The sequence below is a fragment of the Polistes dominula genome, unplaced genomic scaffold (genome assembly GCF_049000335.1).
Source record: "Polistes dominula isolate Pdom_NZ unplaced genomic scaffold, Pdom_raw_medaka contig_37, whole genome shotgun sequence".
Taxonomy (NCBI): Eukaryota; Metazoa; Arthropoda; class Insecta; order Hymenoptera; family Vespidae; genus Polistes; species Polistes dominula.
In genome coordinates this window covers 1,196,324-1,214,122 of record NW_028301169.1, presented here as the reverse complement: position 1 = coordinate 1,214,122, position 17,799 = coordinate 1,196,324, and the positions used below count along the sequence as shown (strand labels likewise).

The 17,799-nt window shown below is 27.5% G+C and overlaps 7 protein-coding genes across 9 annotated transcripts in view; 5 read left to right on the top strand and 2 right to left on the bottom strand.

Annotated features, from left to right (window-relative positions):
- The first annotated feature begins 211 nt into the window (after positions 1 to 211).
- LOC107071251 (tubulin alpha chain) lies at positions 212 to 2,071 on the top strand. The gene is made up of 4 exons (XM_015330079.2): positions 212 to 425; positions 508 to 809; positions 903 to 1,484; positions 1,624 to 2,071. Exons 1-4 carry the CDS (start codon positions 221 to 223, stop codon positions 1,861 to 1,863), a joined length of 1,329 nt encoding a protein of 442 aa, XP_015185565.1. The 5' UTR covers positions 212 to 220; the 3' UTR covers positions 1,864 to 2,071.
- A 211-nt stretch (positions 2,072 to 2,282) lies between these two features.
- Positions 2,283 to 4,470, top strand: Secp43 (tRNA Selenocysteine associated protein). 2 transcript variants are annotated; one of them, XR_016178805.1, is made up of 7 exons: positions 2,287 to 2,580; positions 2,699 to 2,896; positions 2,996 to 3,312; positions 3,390 to 3,589; positions 3,713 to 3,972; positions 4,063 to 4,184; positions 4,323 to 4,470. XR_016178805.1 is itself a non-coding variant. In XM_089179157.1 (6 exons), exons 2-6 carry the CDS (start codon positions 2,536 to 2,538, stop codon positions 3,835 to 3,837), a joined length of 885 nt encoding a protein of 294 aa, XP_089035283.1. In that variant the 5' UTR covers positions 2,283 to 2,449; positions 2,532 to 2,535; the 3' UTR covers positions 3,838 to 4,470. The 2 variants fall into 2 exon arrangements, 1 of the variants encoding a protein (XP_089035283.1); XM_089179157.1 differs by having other exon boundaries at positions 2,283 to 2,449; positions 2,532 to 2,580; positions 3,713 to 4,470.
- On the top strand, positions 4,249 to 5,839 carry LOC107071253 (uncharacterized). The gene is made up of 5 exons (XM_015330083.2): positions 4,249 to 4,380; positions 4,503 to 4,767; positions 4,921 to 5,200; positions 5,282 to 5,457; positions 5,535 to 5,839. Exons 1-5 carry the CDS (start codon positions 4,277 to 4,279, stop codon positions 5,670 to 5,672), a joined length of 963 nt encoding a protein of 320 aa, XP_015185569.2. The 5' UTR covers positions 4,249 to 4,276; the 3' UTR covers positions 5,673 to 5,839.
- On the bottom strand, positions 5,836 to 9,129 carry Dhap-at (dihydroxyacetone phosphate acyltransferase). Its single transcript, XM_015330078.2, has 8 exons — positions 8,918 to 9,129; positions 8,731 to 8,816; positions 8,253 to 8,638; positions 7,742 to 8,152; positions 7,131 to 7,644; positions 6,731 to 7,014; positions 6,380 to 6,630; positions 5,836 to 6,281 (listed from the first exon to the last, which is right to left on the bottom strand). The coding sequence occupies exons 3-8, from the start codon at positions 8,545 to 8,547 to the stop codon at positions 5,949 to 5,951; spliced, it is 2,088 nt and encodes a 695-aa protein (XP_015185564.2). The 5' UTR covers positions 8,548 to 8,638; positions 8,731 to 8,816; positions 8,918 to 9,129; the 3' UTR covers positions 5,836 to 5,948.
- A 238-nt stretch (positions 9,130 to 9,367) lies between these two features.
- Arp6 (Actin-related protein 6) lies at positions 9,368 to 10,916 on the top strand. The gene is given in 4 exon segments (XM_089179148.1): positions 9,368 to 9,608; positions 9,693 to 10,295; positions 10,297 to 10,662; positions 10,750 to 10,916. Coding segments are annotated over 4 exon segments (1,173 nt in total). The 5' UTR covers positions 9,368 to 9,534; the 3' UTR covers positions 10,880 to 10,916.
- Positions 10,917 to 11,310: 394 nt separating this feature from the next.
- MED24 (mediator complex subunit 24) lies at positions 11,311 to 16,043 on the top strand. Its single transcript, XM_015330090.2, has 12 exons — positions 11,311 to 11,517; positions 11,803 to 11,939; positions 12,022 to 12,147; positions 12,236 to 12,572; positions 12,650 to 13,072; positions 13,144 to 13,327; positions 13,410 to 13,785; positions 13,878 to 14,323; positions 14,406 to 14,498; positions 14,581 to 14,871; positions 14,947 to 15,394; positions 15,492 to 16,043. Exons 2-12 carry the CDS (start codon positions 11,808 to 11,810, stop codon positions 15,636 to 15,638), a joined length of 3,003 nt encoding a protein of 1,000 aa, XP_015185576.1. The 5' UTR covers positions 11,311 to 11,517; positions 11,803 to 11,807; the 3' UTR covers positions 15,639 to 16,043.
- Positions 15,732 to 17,799, bottom strand: part of Nipped-A (Transcription-associated protein Nipped-A) — a 22,694-nt gene continuing 20,626 nt past the window's right edge. For both annotated transcript variants that reach the window (XM_015330075.2, XM_089179147.1), the window contains 2 exons: positions 17,186 to 17,402; positions 15,732 to 17,102 (listed from right to left, as the gene is read on the bottom strand). In XM_015330075.2, coding sequence (XP_015185561.2) covers positions 16,759 to 17,102; positions 17,186 to 17,402 — 561 coding nt within the window. In that variant the 3' untranslated portion in view covers positions 15,732 to 16,758. The remainder of the gene's footprint in view (positions 17,103 to 17,185; positions 17,403 to 17,799) is intronic.

Sequence of the window (17,799 nt, the reverse complement as noted above, 5' to 3'; positions counted from 1 at the left end):
AATCAAATATAGTAAACATTGAAGAAGAAATCCAAATTATTTGCAATATAAAAAATAATTACTACAAATTTGTATAATTCTTTCTTAAATATTTTTTTTATATTGCAAATAATATAAATTAACAATAAGCTGTTTACATATATATGTATGTAAATTCATATAATTAAAATACAAATTAAATGTTATATCTTTTTTTTTTTTTAAGCGTGAATGTATATCAATGCACGTTGGTCAAGCAGGAGTGCAGATGGGAAATGCATGTTGGGAATTATATTGTTTAGAACATGGTATTCAACCGGATGGTACAATGCCTTCTGATAAAGCTACAGGAACAAATGATTGTTTTAATACATTTTTCAATGAGACAAGTTCTGGTAAAATGGTACCAAGAGCTGTAATGGTTGATCTTGAACCAACTGTCGTTGGTAAGAATCTCTCAAAACAATCTTTCGCACAAATACAATTATTATAATCAACATTATGATTACAATATTAATTAATTTTTAGACGAAGTTCGCATTGGTCCCTACAAACAATTGTATCATCCAGAGCAACTAATCACTGGGAAGGAAGATGCTGCTAATAATTATGCTCGAGGTCATTATTCCATTGGCAGAGAAGTCATCGAATCCGTAATGGATCGGATTAGAAGGTTGACCGATCAGTGCACAGGATTGCAAGGATTTTTCGTCTTTCATTCATTTGGTGGAGGTACAGGATCAGGATTTACTTCTTTGCTTATGCAAAAGCTCTCCGACGATTATGGAAAAAAAAGTAAATTAGAATTTGCCGTATATCCAGCACCTCAAGTAAGTTCATTACCTTTTTTTTTATTCGTTACCAAGATTATGCATTTAAAAAATATATATATATATAATATTAATAATATACTTGCATTTTAGGTCTCTACTGCTGTAGTTGAACCTTACAATGCAATATTAACAACGCATACAACTATCAGCCATTCGGATTGTGCATTCATGGTTGACAACGAAGCTATTTATGATATTTGTCGACGGAAATTAGGAATAGAGAGACCATCTTATGCTAATTTAAATAGACTCATAAGCCAAGTAGTATCTTCCATAACAGCATCCTTAAGATTTGATGGTGCCTTGAACGTAGATCTGACTGAATTTCAAACTAATTTAGTACCTTATCCAAGAATACATTTTCCTCTTGCAACCTATGCACCAGTTGTTTCTGCTGATAAAGCTTTTCATGAAGGAATGACTGTCGCTGAAATTACATCAGAGTGTTTTGAAGCAACCAATCAAATGGTTAAATGTGATCCACGAGAAGGGAAATATATGGCGTGTTGTCTACTGTATCGTGGCGATGTTGTACCAAAAGATGTCAATGCTGCGATTGCTGCTATGAAAGGAAAAAGTTGCATTCGTTTCGTTGACTGGTGTCCAACTGGTTTTAAAGTTGGTATTAATTATCAACCACCAACCGTAGTACCTGGTGGAGATTTAGCTAAGGTATTAATCAAATTAAACGAACAAATACACATCAACTTTTCTTTTTCGTAAATCTTATACCTCTTATCCTTTACAATTAATTAAAAAAACAAAGATTAAATGTAAGATATATATATATATATATATATAAATAATGCAGGTACAACGTGCAGTATCAATGTTATCTAATACCACAGCCATTGAAGAAGCCTGGGCTAAATTGAATCATAAATTCGACCTAATGTACAACAAAAGGGCTTTCGTTCATTGGTACGTTGGAGAAGGTATGGAAGAAGGAGAATTTACAGAAGCTCGTGAAGATCTTGCAGCACTCGAACGAGATTATGAAGAAGTGGCTCTTGAATCGCCTTCAACTCCCGATGCATCTTTGGGATATTGATTTGAATCCTTAAATCTCTGTCAATATCATTTATATTACCTATCTAATCATTATCGTCTCTGAACACTAAATTTAATTATGACATCGAAAATATGTGAATATACTGTCATCAACGCTTATACTGATTGATAACCTAACCTTTACGACCGAGTGAAAGGTTAGAAGTGCATAGGACTCTTTAAAATCAAAGTGAAACTAACCTATTTATTTCTAGTCAGATTTTTTATATTTTGATAAACATGTATTTTTATATATATATATATATATATTTATTTATTTATTTAAAAATGATGTATACACAAATATTTCAAGTATAAAAATCATGAAAGAAACACTAGTAATATCACCATACTATTTACATTGTTACCAATCGATTATTCTCGATATGCATTTGCATCTAGTGACTTTAATTCGATAGCGTCACGTTTATTCAAAAAGTTAATAAAATAATAAACAATAGTAAATAATAATAAATTTATATTCATATTTATAAGAATTAATCATTCAAAAAATTATTAAATAACATATTTATTAACATAAGTATCTACCTAATCCATTTATTCTAAGAATTGACGAAAACAATTAGGTTATATTTTATTAAAAACCTAAATTGAATAATAAATCTAATAGTAGTATAAAAAAATTTATATTTTGTTTATTGCAAAAAGGATTATGTCGTCAGGGCCAATGGTATTATGTCAATTATGGATGGGTGGCGTATGTATTTTTTATTCAACATTTCTCTTTCAAATTTGTTTGTGCATAGTGTTAAAACATTGGAATGGTATCAAATTAATATATGACATTTTTGATTAAATATATTTTATTTTTATAGTTGGAGCCGTACATGACAGAAAGTTTTATTATGAATGCTTTCCATAAGATGGGAGAACAACCTCAAACCGTAAAAGTGATGCGAAATCGGTATACTGGTGAGCCGGCTGGTTATTGTTTTGTACACTTTCCTACTGATGAAATGGCATTGGATGCTATGCATAAGCTCAATGGCAAAGCTATTCCTGGTTCCAATCCCGTTTGTATTTTAATAGAACTTAAATTTATTGTTATATACAAAATAATTATTTATTTCAATGTTTTGTCAATTATTATTCAAATATTTTCTTAATAACAGACGGTAAGGTTTCGTCTAAATCATGCCAGTACTACTGGTAAACCTGCTGCTGACAGGGAATTCAGTATTTGGGTTGGAGATTTGTCAACTGATGTAGACGATTATTCTTTGTATAGAGCATTCGCTGCTAAATATAATTCCATAAGGACAGCTAAAGTAATATTGGATAGTTCAGGATTTAGTAAAGGTTATGGTTTCGTAAGATTCGCCAATGAAGAAGAACAAAAGAATAGTTTGGTGGCGATGAATGGATACAGAGGATTAGGAACAAAGTCTCTTAAAATCTGCAATGCGGTACCAAGACCATGGAATAAAATGTCTTCAATATTTATTTTTAATTAAATCTTAAATCTTATTAAAAAATAATTATAACGATTATTTTTATGTATTATAGATCAACTCCACCTCAATCATCTTCAGAATATGCACCATCGAACATGAACTCTGAAGCGTATAACTATTATGATACTTCTTCCTATTGGAGTAGTTACAGCGCATGGCAACAAGGTTATTACGAAAGTGAACCAACATCAGATGCTTACAATAGCTACGTTTCCGATCAAAAACCAGAAGAAGATGAATTAGAATTAATTGGTATATTACAGAATAATTTGTTTATATATATATATATATATATATATATATATATATATATATATATTTTTTATACAATACATTTCACAATCATGATTAATTATCAATTATATTATTTTTCAGAGCATTCTGTACCGTTGGATATTGACAAATTTAACAGAGAAATAATTGAACAAGATTATAATTTATGGGATGCTTTAGAAAGTTCAAAATGGATTCCTTGCGATACAATAGAATTATGTTACTAGTAATTTTGTGTCGCATAATTTCTATATTTGTTCATACCAATATCGCAAACAATTTTTCCCCCCTTCTAGATTATAAATATTTAAATACTATTCATAACAAAAATTGAATGGTTTTTGGATCATTCATATTTAAAAGTAAATAAATAAAAAAAACCTGTTTATATGATATATCTTTTTTTAGAATTATTATAAATGTAATATTCGTTTCCGTCTTATTTCTAACAGAACTCCTGCTGGAAATAATAGCTTAAGCTATTAATTATTTCATGCGTATCCTACGTGACACTTACTTGTCGTCAGTTAGATTTAAGTTGTCACATCTAACAGAATTTAAAGAACAAGTACGAGTACGTATAACTTTTTTTTTTTTAATTAATAATCATATTTTTATCAATTAATTATATATAAAAAGGTAAACGAAATAATAAATTCAATTAACATGCTAATATATCATATCATTTTTGGAATATTGTATTTTTGGAAAGGTGTTAAAGGTGGATGGGTTGATATACCTGAGTTTTCAGATGAAACAAAAGTTTACAGGTATGCGTTTATATTCTATGTTACTTTAATAATGCACATTTTATATATTAGGTATATAAATTTACAATAAAATGAATATAATCATTTCAATTTCTATGATATTTGTGTCTTCATTTTCATAGAATTCCTTTTTCTAAACGTGACCAAGAATACAAATTTATACGAAATGACGATAAAAATACTTATTTTTATAAACAACAAAATGGTATGATTTACGACGAACAACAAGAAATTCAAATTCCATCAATACAAAAATCAGATTTAAATGTAACTCAATTGACAATAACAGAATCATATTCTGAGATAAATCAATATTTTACAAATGTGTCTTCTGTTAAACCTATTGACGAAATTCATTGTGAGATCAAAAATAATAGTTATGACGTGGTAAGAAATATAATTGAAAAGTTTACATATTAAAAGTAACGTATGATTAAATGACAAGTGTACACAAATATTCATTAAAATGATTTCATCGGTATCTGTAATACTGTTTAAATAGTTTCATTAATTCAATTTAATGTGAAATATGTATTGCAGGATAAATTATTGATTGAGTCTGATCCAATAAAATTAAAAGAATATACAATATCAGATACGATAATTAATAATACTAAAGAAGTTAAATTTCAACAAAATTTACAGCAATCTAATAAAAATATCAATGATACATTGAAAAAAGATAAAAATACATTTTTAATGTATTTACCAACAGAATTATTTAAAACTGTTCATCAAAGTTTAAAATCTCAATCATTGAGTAAAAAAGGCAAATTACAATTTTTAAAATCATTTGAAAAAATATTATTACACGAAATAGGTGAATCAAATTAGATTATTTACATTGTTAACATTCTAATGAAATATCAGAAATGTATAAAACAAAATTAATTTTACATAGAATCTAGACTCATCAAATGTATAAATCCGAATCGTATAAAAAGAGGTACCAGTGAACATTATGAACACGGATACGATGATTATGAAGATCACGGATTGGGCTTTCCTTCTATAGAAGGTTCATTAATGGCTATTTCATTTCTTACATTTGCTGTTTATCTGGTTAGATTAGTCATGGTAAGATAATTTTCAAAATAAAATGTAAAATGTATAAAAGAAGAAGAAGAAGAACATAAGATTGATCATTATTGTAGCTTCTTTTTCGAAATAATGGAACACAAGTTACTACACCCACCGTATTAGTTGGTAAGAAAAAAAGATCGGTGGAAGAATTTAATGAAGAGACAGCAAGAATCTTTCATAGCGTGGATAACTTCATTTCTAATATTTAATCGTTATTCTCATATCAAATATAAACGTAGAATAATCATATTTATAGTCCATTCTAATATATATATATATATATATATTTTTAAGCTATGTTTGTATGTATATTAAATATTTAAGATAAATTCATCAAAAGCAATCATTTCTACTTTAATAATAATCAATAATAATATATATTCATTTTTTGATTACAACACAATTATAAGTACTTGATTATAAAAGAATTGAGATTCAAAATCATTATAAACTTTATATATATATATATATATATATATATTTTTTCATAATTTAGCTTTTATGGATAACGAATTATTTAACACTGATAAAGAAATATCGTTATAAGATCCCGAAGGATGTAATAATGGCAACTGACGTAATTTCTTAATGAGAAGTTCTATTTGTATTTTATTGATTAAATAAATACCTTCTTTTTCGGATTTTACAACAATACCTTGTTGTAAAAGATTAAACAATGTGGATTTGAATAGGTCAAGCGACAAACAGTATGGATGAGGACGAGAATTAGTTTTCTCCAATAATGCTATTTCTACTTGTTTCTGACATTCTTTCAATATTTTTTGATTTGTTATGGCACCCAGAATTGATTCATTCCACTAGAATAAATGTATAAGAAAAAAATGATAAATTAAAAGTAATATTTATATATATATTGTTTATTATTCATAATAAAATATATTATTTGTGTTCTTACGTTGAGTAAAGTAGTACAGGTAAAACGTGCAGCATCGATAAATGGTAACATTAGATTATGCAGTAGAGTAAACAAAGCAGTTTTTTGTCCCGTAATAAAATTATCCTTAATATTTAAACAATTTTCTTTCAATAAAATATCAATCGATTTTTGCCATTCCAAATAAATGACAGAAGAATTTGGATTTGGAAATAACGCAAATTCTGTACTTAATAATTTTCTTAATAAAACGTATCGTTCAAAGGCTTCATCTAAAAATCAAAAGAAAAATAATAATAATAATAATAATAATAAAACTAATTAACGTTTGTTACTTTTACTATGATTTTTAATATCATAATGAACATTTACCAATATTAATTGTGTCTAATCCAACAGTTGTTGTAATCATTCCTAATTTAACAAGAAAATATAACGTAGCGTTCACATAAATAGTTAAATTAATAGCTGGTATTGCTATTTTCATAATACGTTCGTTCAACTTATATGTCTTCATGTCTGTATTTCCTTCCAATTTTGCTTCTGTATATTTGGTGTGGAAATGTAATACTTTTGATTTATCTAACATAAGTAATTCTGAATGTGTTTCTAATGATAATAATATTTCCTTGTATAATTCATCAGTAGTCACATTGCTGCGAAGAAAAATATATTTTTCAATTAAAAATGAATATATCAATTTTATTTCTAAGAAAAAAAAAAAAAGAAAAAAAAACACAAGAAAAAAGTTAAAAAGAAAACAAAATAATACTTATTAACTGATGGATAGAACACAGCTCCTAATGAGGAAAGCCATTGTTTATACCATCTGTAATCTTCCACCAATGTTTCAAGAGTATACGGATTTCCAGGATACGTTTGTATTCTTTCATTAAACAACAAAGCAATTATATTGAAAGTAGTAAGCACTGTATTTTTTTGATGAGTATCTATTATGTCATATGCTAAATTTTTGATAATATCTGATGATAATTTATAATCAGGATTCATAACTCTGGTTTTACGATCCTTTAATGATATATATTGAGAAGCAGAAATAGGTTTGCCGATATTGAAAAAGACTGATCCATAAGAACCAAGATCTTTTAATAATGACATAAATCGTAATAAAGCGATTGTTGTTTCTTTTGGTTTTGGCACACCTAACAGTTCATAAACAAACAAGTTTTCTTCTATTGGTCGATCATAACTAATACTAATTGGAACAAACTGAATATCAGGTACATTGCTTTGAAGATAACTATCTAAAATGATAGATAAAAGACCTAAAAAATAGAATATATATATATATATAAATAATATATAATAATGTATATAATCAATCGTTGTTGGTTCTCATTATAAAATGATACATATACTTGCCATATTTTGGTTCAATACTTTTTTGACTTCTACTGCGAGTACCTTCGATAAAAAATTCAATAGCTCTGTCGCTGTAATTTGTAATACAAGTAATATAAGCTTTAAAAATTTCTTTGTATAACAAATCGTTAGAAAAGCTACGTCTCATATAAAACGCTCCAGTTTTACGTAATATTTCTCCAATAAATTTCATTTGATAAAAGTCCATACCACTTGCTACATTTGGTAAGGACATATCGTAACAAAAGAGAAAACATGACCATAAGATGAAATCTAAATAACTTCTGTGTGAAGGTACATAAACATATTGTAGTTGATAAGTAGACATTTGATTTCTCAAGTTTAACATTGTCCCTTCGTTAATATAAATATTGCGAAAAGTTTTCTTCAAAAATTTAGCGATAAAGAAACCTGCATAAAGAAAAATATAATTTCACGAATAATAATAGTAATTACATGTTAGATGTTATATTGTAATAACACATTGATGTAAGAAAATAATAGAATATACCTAGCCAACGAACTGTAGGTAAATGAGCCTTGCTCGCCATTTCTTGTAAAATGTCATAAGCATTTCTTTCAATAACAGATTTAGATACATTTTGATTTTTGGCTAAATAATTGATTACTTCTTTGATACGTTGATTATTTAATACTGCATTTATTATTTGATTTCTAGATAATTTTAATTCTGGTGGTAACTTATGAGGCATTTGTATATCCATATGTCTAGAAACCCATAAGAAATCAGAATATTTTCTTATTTCTACTAATAGATCAACGAATTCACTGTTTTCTTCTTGCATTTTGAAATATTATCTTTCAATTTATTTTATTTTTTTTTACTAATAATCAATCAAACAAACTCTTTTCTATGTTAAAACTATTTTTTCTTATCTGCAATAATACAAAATCAACGTCTAATGATACAAAGTCCAAGTTAATATACACCTGTCAATTTTAATGTAATAAAAACTATTATGACATACCTCAAGTATAATTAGAATTTGGAAAAAAGACATATGTGTGATGACAAAAAAGTGCAATGTTTACGTAGTCATTTTCAAAGACGTAGCTATAATTGAAATATCGTATAATTAATAATAATATATTGCGTGAATAAAATTGCTTAAGTTAAATATAAAACAATCTTTTGATAAATATTAATTTCTTTACATTTTAAGTAACACGTGTTGCATAGTAATGTGTACTCCATAATACATCCAGTTGTATGAAATAATCGATATGTCACAATGATATGTACTTTTTCGAAAATTATTTAAATTACTTTTAAAAGCTCATTTTTTTTAAGGCTATTAGTAAGAAAAATGATAATAATAAAATGTTATCATCAAATTTTTTTTCATAATTAGGAAAAATTACGTGTTATCAATATTTAGAATTAATTGCTTATTGAGGTTACACAAATAAAGTTGCAAGAGGTAAAATAAATATTTCATTAAAGAATAAGAAAAAAAATGAAAGAAATGAAAAAATAAATTTATTGTGCATTTTTTAATGCATTTCGTAAATAAAAATAAACAAATATTGTATTAAACATAATATGAAATTAATTTAAATAATAAATAAATCTAATAGTCGTTTGAATTTCCCGCTCGATTCAAATGGGGGAACATGGCGCAGGTGCTTGCATGCTGAAAAGAACGATGTTAGTCAGTTTATTTTATTATTCTGAATATACTCAATGATAATAGTATCGGTGCAGTGTCAACAAATATTAAATGAAAACAAATTAACATAATGTAATTAAATTTAATTAGCATAAATTCAACATGGCTAATCCTGCATTTATTTTGGATAATGGAGCATACACAGCAAAAGTTGGACTTTCCACAGAAAATCCCAAGTAATTTAATATTTATGAAATAAACAATACTATTTATTATATTCATAATTAATAATAATGTTTAATTATATGATATTTATACAGGGTAGTTCCTAATTGTATAATGAAGGCAAAAAGTGAACGCAGAAGACCATTCATAGGAAGTCAAATAGAAGAATGTAGAGATGCATCTGGATTATTTTATATTTTGCCATTTCAAAAAGGATATCTTGTCAATTGGGATATTCAAAAAACTGTTTGGGATTATATATTTTCTAAAGAATGTTGTCCAGTTAATTTAAATCAACTTTCTGTCATAATAACAGAACCACTATTTAATTTTGCAAGCATTCAAGAAGCCATGACTGAAATATTTTTTGAAGAATATGAATGTCAAAGTCTTCTCAGGGTTAATACCAGTAGTCTTTCATGCTATAATTATAGGAGTGAAAAGCCTGGTACCAAATGTTGTATAATAGTCGATAGTGGATATAGTTTTACACATATTGTTCCTTACATAAATGGTAGTAAAATTAAGGACGGTATAAGAAGAATAGATGTGGGTGGCAAACTTCTTACTAATCATTTGAAAGAAATAATATCTTATCGTCAGTTACACGTTATGGATGAAACATATGTAATAAATCAAGCAAAAGAAGATTCTTGCTTTGTATCGCAAGATTTTTACAAAGATATGGAATCTGCTAAAAAAGTTAGAGAATAATGATATAGTCAAGGATTACGTTTTGCCAGATTATACAACATTGCGACGTGGTTTTCTTAAAAATCCAGAAGTTTCTAATGAACAGCAAGCAGTTCGTTTGAGTAACGAACGTTTTGCTATACCTGAAATTCTTTTTCATCCATCTGATGTTGGTATTCGACAAATGGGTATACCTGAGGCTATCATAGATTGCTTGAAAGCTTGCGATGAAGAAACATGGCCACACCTTTTATCTAACATAGTACTAACTGGTGGAAATGCCAAATTTCCAGGTTTTCGAGATAGAGTTTATAAAGAAGTTAGAAGTCTTGCATCATTTGATTATACGATTAATGTTTATTCACCAGAGAAGTAAGTATTATTTATATTTTATTATGATTAATCTTATATTGAAATGTTATACACAATTTTCTTATATAAATATTTTTTTATTTACAGTCCGATCACTTATGCATGGTATGGTGGAAAAACGCTATCAAAAGATGCAATATTTCCTAGTCTTCTTGTGACAAGAGAAGAGTATGAAGAGGAAGGACAATCACATTGTTTTGAAAGATTTGATGTTTAATAAAATTGTTTAAATAAAAAGAAAAATAATATTTTTATATGATGTTCATTATGATTGTCCTCAGATCAAAATGGACAACGAGCAATAAACATTAAATGTAGGAAATGGTTTTTAAAAAAATTCAATTTATTTTCAAAGAAATTAAAAGTTTGGTTATGTATAAAATATTTATTTATTAGACTTAAAAAATCTTATAAATAATAATCTAAATTCTAAATCTAAAATTCTAAATTCTAAAATCTTATAAATCTTATAAATAATAATAATTAATTATTATTTTCTTTGCAGATTTGTTATCAATTAAAATTATAATCAGTCTTTTATTTTATTTAACACACAGATGAGACATTGAAATGTGTGAGTGTACAGTTTACTAACCTTACACTTTAGTTCAAACTAATGTGAAAGGGTTAAAACATACACAAGTTTATTCATTGATAATAAAGTCGCGTAGTGGGGGAGTTTTAGTTCAAATTTTGCTCGTACCTGTCGCTGATGTGTCATATGCTTTAGATGGAAGGTATTTGATTCAAACAACATTAAATTTATCAAACATTAGTAATGTATTTTGAAAAGTGGTTAAAAATGTACATAATGTTTGATTATATATAAAATAACTGTATTGCGTTATAAATATGGTATGTATGAATAATAATTATTAAAATAAAAAATTACAAACATTATATTAGGTTAGATGTTAGGTTATAAAGCATGTCAGTTTGGTTAGAAAAATTAATGATTGAATAATGCTTATTTATAATTATTATATTTATCAATTTTTCTTCTAGAATATTAACGATATATTATTAAAAAAAATTACTTTATTGATTTAAAATTAAAGTATATTAATTTAGTATAAACAATAACTTTTAATGAACAATTTGTCTATGTTTCATTGAAATGTGAATATTATTCTTTTGTAGGAACTATGTTTAATCTTTTATTAAATTTAGTGATGGAAACGAAAGTAACTAGTAAAACAAGTAGCTTAAAAGCTTTATTATTAAGAGCATGGAGAGAACGATGGAGCGATCTACAGTGGGGTATAAATATAAAAACGGTCAGAATTTTCTATTAATATATATACATCTATTTAGATATAAAATTTATTTGATAGTATTTTTCTAATTTTAATCTTTTAGATTTTACCGAGAGGAGTTAGCGGAGATGTGTACAATTTAGCAGATTGTATTTTACAACAAGCGTTAGTAGGACCTGGTCCCAATCAATTAGTGTTATCATATTTGAAACATTCATTATGTTCTCAGGTTAGTATGTTATATTATAATCAGTATCACATATTTGCGACTTTTCATGATGTGCTAGCAAATGTATCAAACTACTATAACTTTTTAGTTAGTCTCATATGCTGCTGTATTGCAACGTATAAGCAAATACGATGGCTTTCATAAGCCTCATTGCATCGTGAGCTTATTAGAATTTTTAGAATCCATTCAAGTTGGTATAACTTGTCGTGGAAAGCCAGAGGAAGATTTTCTAGCTGCTGCAGTTTTATCCATAGTCCATTGGTTATTGCAATGTTATTTGCATACATTAAATAAAATGCCTCAGAGTAATTCTATGTCACAACAAGTTAATGATCTTATGGATAAACCAGCAAGTATTTTGAAGCAAATGCTTGCTTCAGATTTCCTTTGTGCAATGATGTACTTAGCTCAATACGACGACAAAGGTATTTATATATAATTTGTTATGATTTATGATCTTTCATTTGTCTAATGGTTAATTGTATTTATTTTTTTATTTTAGAATTGTACATTGCAGTAGTTAGAAAATGTCAAGAAATAGAAACTTTGTTAAAGAGTAGTAACTTAAAACCATCAGTTTCTATAGAAGAATCTCTTAAAAAGTTGTGCAACTTGGAAGTTGAAATTCTCGCTTTGTCACCTGAAAAATCAAAGATGGAATCAATAACGCATTGTTTACAACCATTATTCGCAGTTCAAGTATTATTAAATCCAAGTACAGAAACAACCGTGTTTGTTAATCAATTGCAAATGGTACAACGTTTAAAAAGTTATTCTAATGCAAGACTTTATTGTGAAATTATGCGTGCTTGTTTAATGTGTTTGCATAATGTTACTGGAACATTTAACGAGTCACAGTGGGGTGCATTTACATTTTTAAAAGTTCCTGTTATTTTAAAAGAACTTCACAATGCTACACTGAATGGTAATTAAATATAAATAAATAAATTAATTAATTAATTATTGAAAGCGTTTTAACTAAGTGTTTATTTTTAGGAGATGAAAAATACGAATATTCGCAAGATATTTTAGATTCGTTGGAACTGTTATTACAATTTACTCCACTTCTTGATATAATGGATACTACATGTTCATGTAATTGCATCGAATGTTTATTAAATGAATTACAAAAGGTGAATTTGGTTACGGAAAAACAGGCAAAACAATTGAGCAGTAGAAGGTATTCAAATTGAATTTTATTTATGTGCATTATTTTAAAATATCTTACACACACACATATTTATGTAAATATAATATTTTAGAGAAGGATTAACTGCAGCATTGCAAAAATTAGAAACTACCAGTACACCGACATCATCCATTCCAAAAGTAATTATAAGAGCAGAACCAACGTTAGCAGGAATTTTAAAGACACTTAATGCTGATTATACAAAAATTCACGAGGCCTTACTTAGTATGTTATATCAAGTGTTGTCAGGAAAAAGTTTTGAATTGATGCTTGCAGTTGCTACGGTAGAAGGCAAATTGAAAACATTTGTTACTAAATTAATTAAATTTAATGAATGTAGTAAACAAATCATTGAGTCTGTTCCTAACAAAACAGCTGCAACAAGAGCCATGTTATTTGATGTATCATTTTTAATGCTCTGTTCTATTGTACAAACTTATGGTTCTGATGTAAGTATATTAAATTTATTATATAAATTATGTTTTTAATTGTATAACATGTAATTTGTAATATATTACAATATTCTTATATATTCTTACAGGTAGTATTAGAAGAAGGTGGAGATTCATTTTTTGAACAATGGGTACGTGAATGTATGCCTGAACGAAATAAACCAAAGTCTCCTCAAAAAATGTTACAAAATATTGATCCTACTAGAGTGGACACATTGTTAGCTCAAATCAACTCTTCAGAACCAGACTTTAAATCTAATAATATGAAATGGCACGTTGCTTGTCAATCTGCAATGGGAGCAGTTAAAGAATTACTTTGTGCATGGGAAAGTGGTGTATTAGGTGCAGGTGATGTAAAAAGAACATTAGATGGATTGCGTACAGCTGCATGTTGTTTACCAGTATGTGCAGCTGCTTGGCTTTGTGCATATATGAGTATTACTCATCAAGATGCACTTCTTAAACCCATGAATATGGTTCAACATTTTTTAACTCCTCTTCCTGGAGAAGAAATGCAAGACAATTTCAAAGAAAGGTTAATAATAATAGTTAATTATTATATTAGAATTATCACGTGTTTATTTATTAATTATTATTAATTTGTTGTTTTATCAAAGATCAAGTTTGATGTCACAAATTATAAGAAAAATGCAATATGACGTACACCCACCAACGCAATCCAAAACTAAAGTGCTCTCAATATCTCACAGGTACGTATACACATGAAATGTTAATCAAAATATTTATATGAATTGTTGTAATGTCATGTTTTTTTTGTTTTCCATTTTTTAGTATTATATCACGACAACCAATATTAGAACAATTAGAATCTGTTTGGTATAGTATAAATCAACGTGGTTGGATTTGTATGCAAGCAACACAATCTTTAGAGTTATTGTTAAACACAGGTGGCTCGTTATGGTTTGTTTCAAACATAGTTAAAGAAGTTTTGAAATATAGATACCAGGAAGAATTAGATCAAGCTGTGGACCTAGCATTTGCATTATTTCATCTTGATATTGAAAATTGTACATTGGATCTTATTAATCATATCATTCCACAATATTTATACAATTCGTTACAGTAAGTTTATTGAAAATAATAATATCAAAAAAAAAAATAAAAATAAAAGCTTATAATTATTCATTTATTTTACAGAAGTGAAGAATTCGTCGAACCACAATCTTCGATATTAGCAAAACTTTGCGTATATTGCATATTTTCTACATTAGAATACAACAATTCGAATCCATATCGTGGAAATAATAGAAAACGTGTTCGTCGTGATTTAGATGCCGACGAATTGGATGCATTAGGGGTACCTGCAAATAAAATTTTAAGACTCAACGAAACTGGTGATACCAATGCTATATTTGGTTCACAAAGTCCACAAACACAAAATTCAACTAACGGACAGAAATCAATTATCTTAAGGGATCCACTTTCTACTGCATTGAATGGATTATTTACAACATTTACCTTTCTTGCTGGAAGAGATGGGGAAGTGTCACAACAAACTCATTTTATATTACAATTTTTACGATTAATGGTACAGTGTGGTAAAGACAGAACTCGTATCGTACTCCAAGGAATGCCACAGACATTGGTATACATATTGGTTTTTTTTTTTTTTTTTCAAAAATATTATCAGAATAATATTTCAACAACATTTAACAAATGATATTTTTTTGTTTACTTTTTAGGTACCGTGCCTTCTAAAAGCACTGCCCGAATCATTTTCAACTGACATATTACTTAGATTTTATGATATACAAACAGTAATAGGTCGTAAAGCAACTGCACGAGATTTGTGTATGCTACGAAATATTAATCTTAAGCCAGCTAAATAGATAATTCTTTTTGTTTTTTTTTTTTTTTATCTTTTGATTAAAATTCTTATAGATTTGTTTTTCTTCTTTTTTTTTTTTTAAATAATGATGATGATGATGATGATGATGATGATGATGGTATATATTTATTCATTATTCAAATAATTCATATCGAAAATGTGTAAAATATAAATAGTCATAATGTCATTAAAAAAATATGATGGTACAGGTAATTATTTTTTAAATATATATATATTTAAAATAATTTAATGTGTCTGCTGTGTGTTTACATGTTTACACGACCAATTGATGTAATATAATTATATCGTAAAAAAATGATTGAAAAAGTAAATATTAATTATACATTTTACAATTATTCTATATATATATATATATAGAAAGAGAGAGAGAGAGAGAGAGAGAGAGAGAGTATTACATAAATTCTAAGATGAATATTAATAATAATCTCTATTTTCTCATTGGACAAAAGAAAAACAAAAAAGTATATTAAAATAATAGATGCATATTTATTAATATTTATAGTAGTTTCTTTGTTTTTTTGTTTTTTTTTGTTTCTGTTTCATTTACTTTTATTTTTACTACAAATAATAGTAATTATTTAAATTATTTACAGCTGATTATGCTCAGAGAAAATCTTCACAGAGATTTTTTCTTTTTTTTTTTTTTCTATTGTACATGGATGTGCATTGATTGTTGGTTGTGTAGCTTAATATAAAGAATTGAATAAAAAAAAAAAAAAAAAAAAAAAAAAAAAAAAAAAGAAGAAAAGACTAAAATTGTAGACTAATTGTCTAAATATAACATAAAATATTTCATTTTGCATAATATTAATATAGAGGTATAATTCTTATAATAATATTTTTATACACCACAAATCTTTTTCTTTTTTGCTTCTTAATAGATACTGTCGTCGATGTTTTAAATGATAAATGGACGATGTGAATATAAAATTCAATTAATCAAATATATATATATATATATATATATGTTGTGTGTAATGCGTGGACGCGTCTCTCTGTTTCTATGAAATTATGGAAATATGTTTGAAAACTTATATTGTGTGTTTTTTTTTCTTCTTTTTTTTTTTAGTATTTTATATTTTGTACATCACAGTTTGAATTTATAACCAGGGATGCCAAGATGGATCCATTCTACACAGATTATCATGACTGATAGCAGCAGCAACCAATGTACTGACTCTACTGTCAGCACCGTCAAAATTAGCTAAGGAATTCAGTCTTGTTACAATTGCATTAACTGCTTGTGTAACCATCGAAATTAATATTTCGCCTTTCATATCTGTTGGCGTTTGAGATGCATTTTCACCATCTTCTTGTTTTTTATTATGATCAGCCACAACTTCGTCACGTAAAATGGCACGTAGAATTGTGTGTACTTTAAAGGATGGTTGAACCAAACATCTTGCTGTAGCTATAGCACTTGCTGTTAATGGTCCAGAAATACCTAAGAAAGAAACATTATATATATATTATATATATATACAAATTTTGAAGACAATTTATTTCAATAAGTGTATTATTATTTACCTGTACTCGTAAGAAATTCTAAGATATTGGGCGTTAAACGGAATGGAACTGGTCTGTTAGCATCTAATTCGATGCCGAAAGTGTCATCAACATCAAACTTAAAATACGCTACATTAATGAGACCAGAATCTTGATGTATATACATCATATCTGGATTCAATCTCGTTAAATGGAGTACATATTCCACAAAACACACCAAAGATAATTGTAAGGTAAACTGTAAAAAGAAACAAAAAAAGAAAAGGTAAAGAACAAAGTTAATTAATGATTATACGTTTTGGTAATTATTTATTCACAACCGATACAAAAGAGTTACATGTTGTGTTCTCCTGTTACTGTCCTTTAAAGTAGTCATCAGCATTGTTTAGAACCCGTTGCCAGCGATTTGGAAGGCTTAGTATACTGTTAGCAGTATTCGCACTCTGTTGATGGTGCGAATGGAGCGGTCTACTGTCTGTCGAATTTCTGGAACAGTTCTAAAGCGAATGCCACGATGGGTTCCGCATGAATTGACGGAAATGCAGAAATGGATGCGTTACGACGCTGCTTAGATGCACTTGGAGCGCTATGAGTGCGAATGAGAGGCTTTCTTACGCCGGATAAGACATGGCAGT

Excerpts from the sequence above, each read along its gene's own strand:
- LOC107071251 (XM_015330079.2), top strand. The coding sequence starts at position 221 with ATGCACGTTGGTCAAGCAGGAGTGCAGATGGGAAATGCATGTTGGGAA. Across the intron at positions 810-902 it reads CCGTATATCCAGCACCTCAA|GTCTCTACTGCTGTAGTTGA; the intron begins GTAAGTTCATTA and ends CTTGCATTTTAG. Across the intron at positions 1,485-1,623 it reads CTGGTGGAGATTTAGCTAAG|GTACAACGTGCAGTATCAAT; the intron begins GTATTAATCAAA and ends TAAATAATGCAG.
- Secp43 (XM_089179157.1), top strand. The coding sequence starts at position 2,536 with ATGTCGTCAGGGCCAATGGTATTATGTCAATTATGGATGGGTGGC. Across the intron at positions 2,897-2,995 it reads CTATTCCTGGTTCCAATCCC|ACGGTAAGGTTTCGTCTAAA; the intron begins GTTTGTATTTTA and ends TCTTAATAACAG. Across the intron at positions 3,313-3,389 it reads CCAAGACCATGGAATAAAAT|ATCAACTCCACCTCAATCAT; the intron begins GTCTTCAATATT and ends TATGTATTATAG.
- LOC107071253 (XM_015330083.2), top strand. The coding sequence starts at position 4,277 with ATGCTAATATATCATATCATTTTTGGAATATTGTATTTTTGGAAAGGT. Across the intron at positions 4,768-4,920 it reads AAAATAATAGTTATGACGTG|GATAAATTATTGATTGAGTC; the intron begins GTAAGAAATATA and ends TATGTATTGCAG. Across the intron at positions 5,201-5,281 it reads AATATTATTACACGAAATAG|AATCTAGACTCATCAAATGT; the intron begins GTGAATCAAATT and ends AATTTTACATAG.
- Dhap-at (XM_015330078.2), bottom strand. The coding sequence starts at position 8,547 with ATGCAAGAAGAAAACAGTGAATTCGTTGATCTATTAGTAGAAATAAGA. Across the intron at positions 7,015-7,130 it reads TTCTATCCATCAGTTAATAA|CAATGTGACTACTGATGAAT; the intron begins GTATTATTTTGT and ends TTTTCTTCGCAG. Across the intron at positions 6,631-6,730 it reads ATTAGACACAATTAATATTG|ATGAAGCCTTTGAACGATAC; the intron begins GTAAATGTTCAT and ends TTTGATTTTTAG.
- MED24 (XM_015330090.2), top strand. The coding sequence starts at position 11,808 with ATGTTTAATCTTTTATTAAATTTAGTGATGGAAACGAAAGTAACTAGT. Across the intron at positions 13,073-13,143 it reads TCACAATGCTACACTGAATG|GAGATGAAAAATACGAATAT; the intron begins GTAATTAAATAT and ends GTTTATTTTTAG. Across the intron at positions 14,324-14,405 it reads CAAGACAATTTCAAAGAAAG|ATCAAGTTTGATGTCACAAA; the intron begins GTTAATAATAAT and ends GTTTTATCAAAG.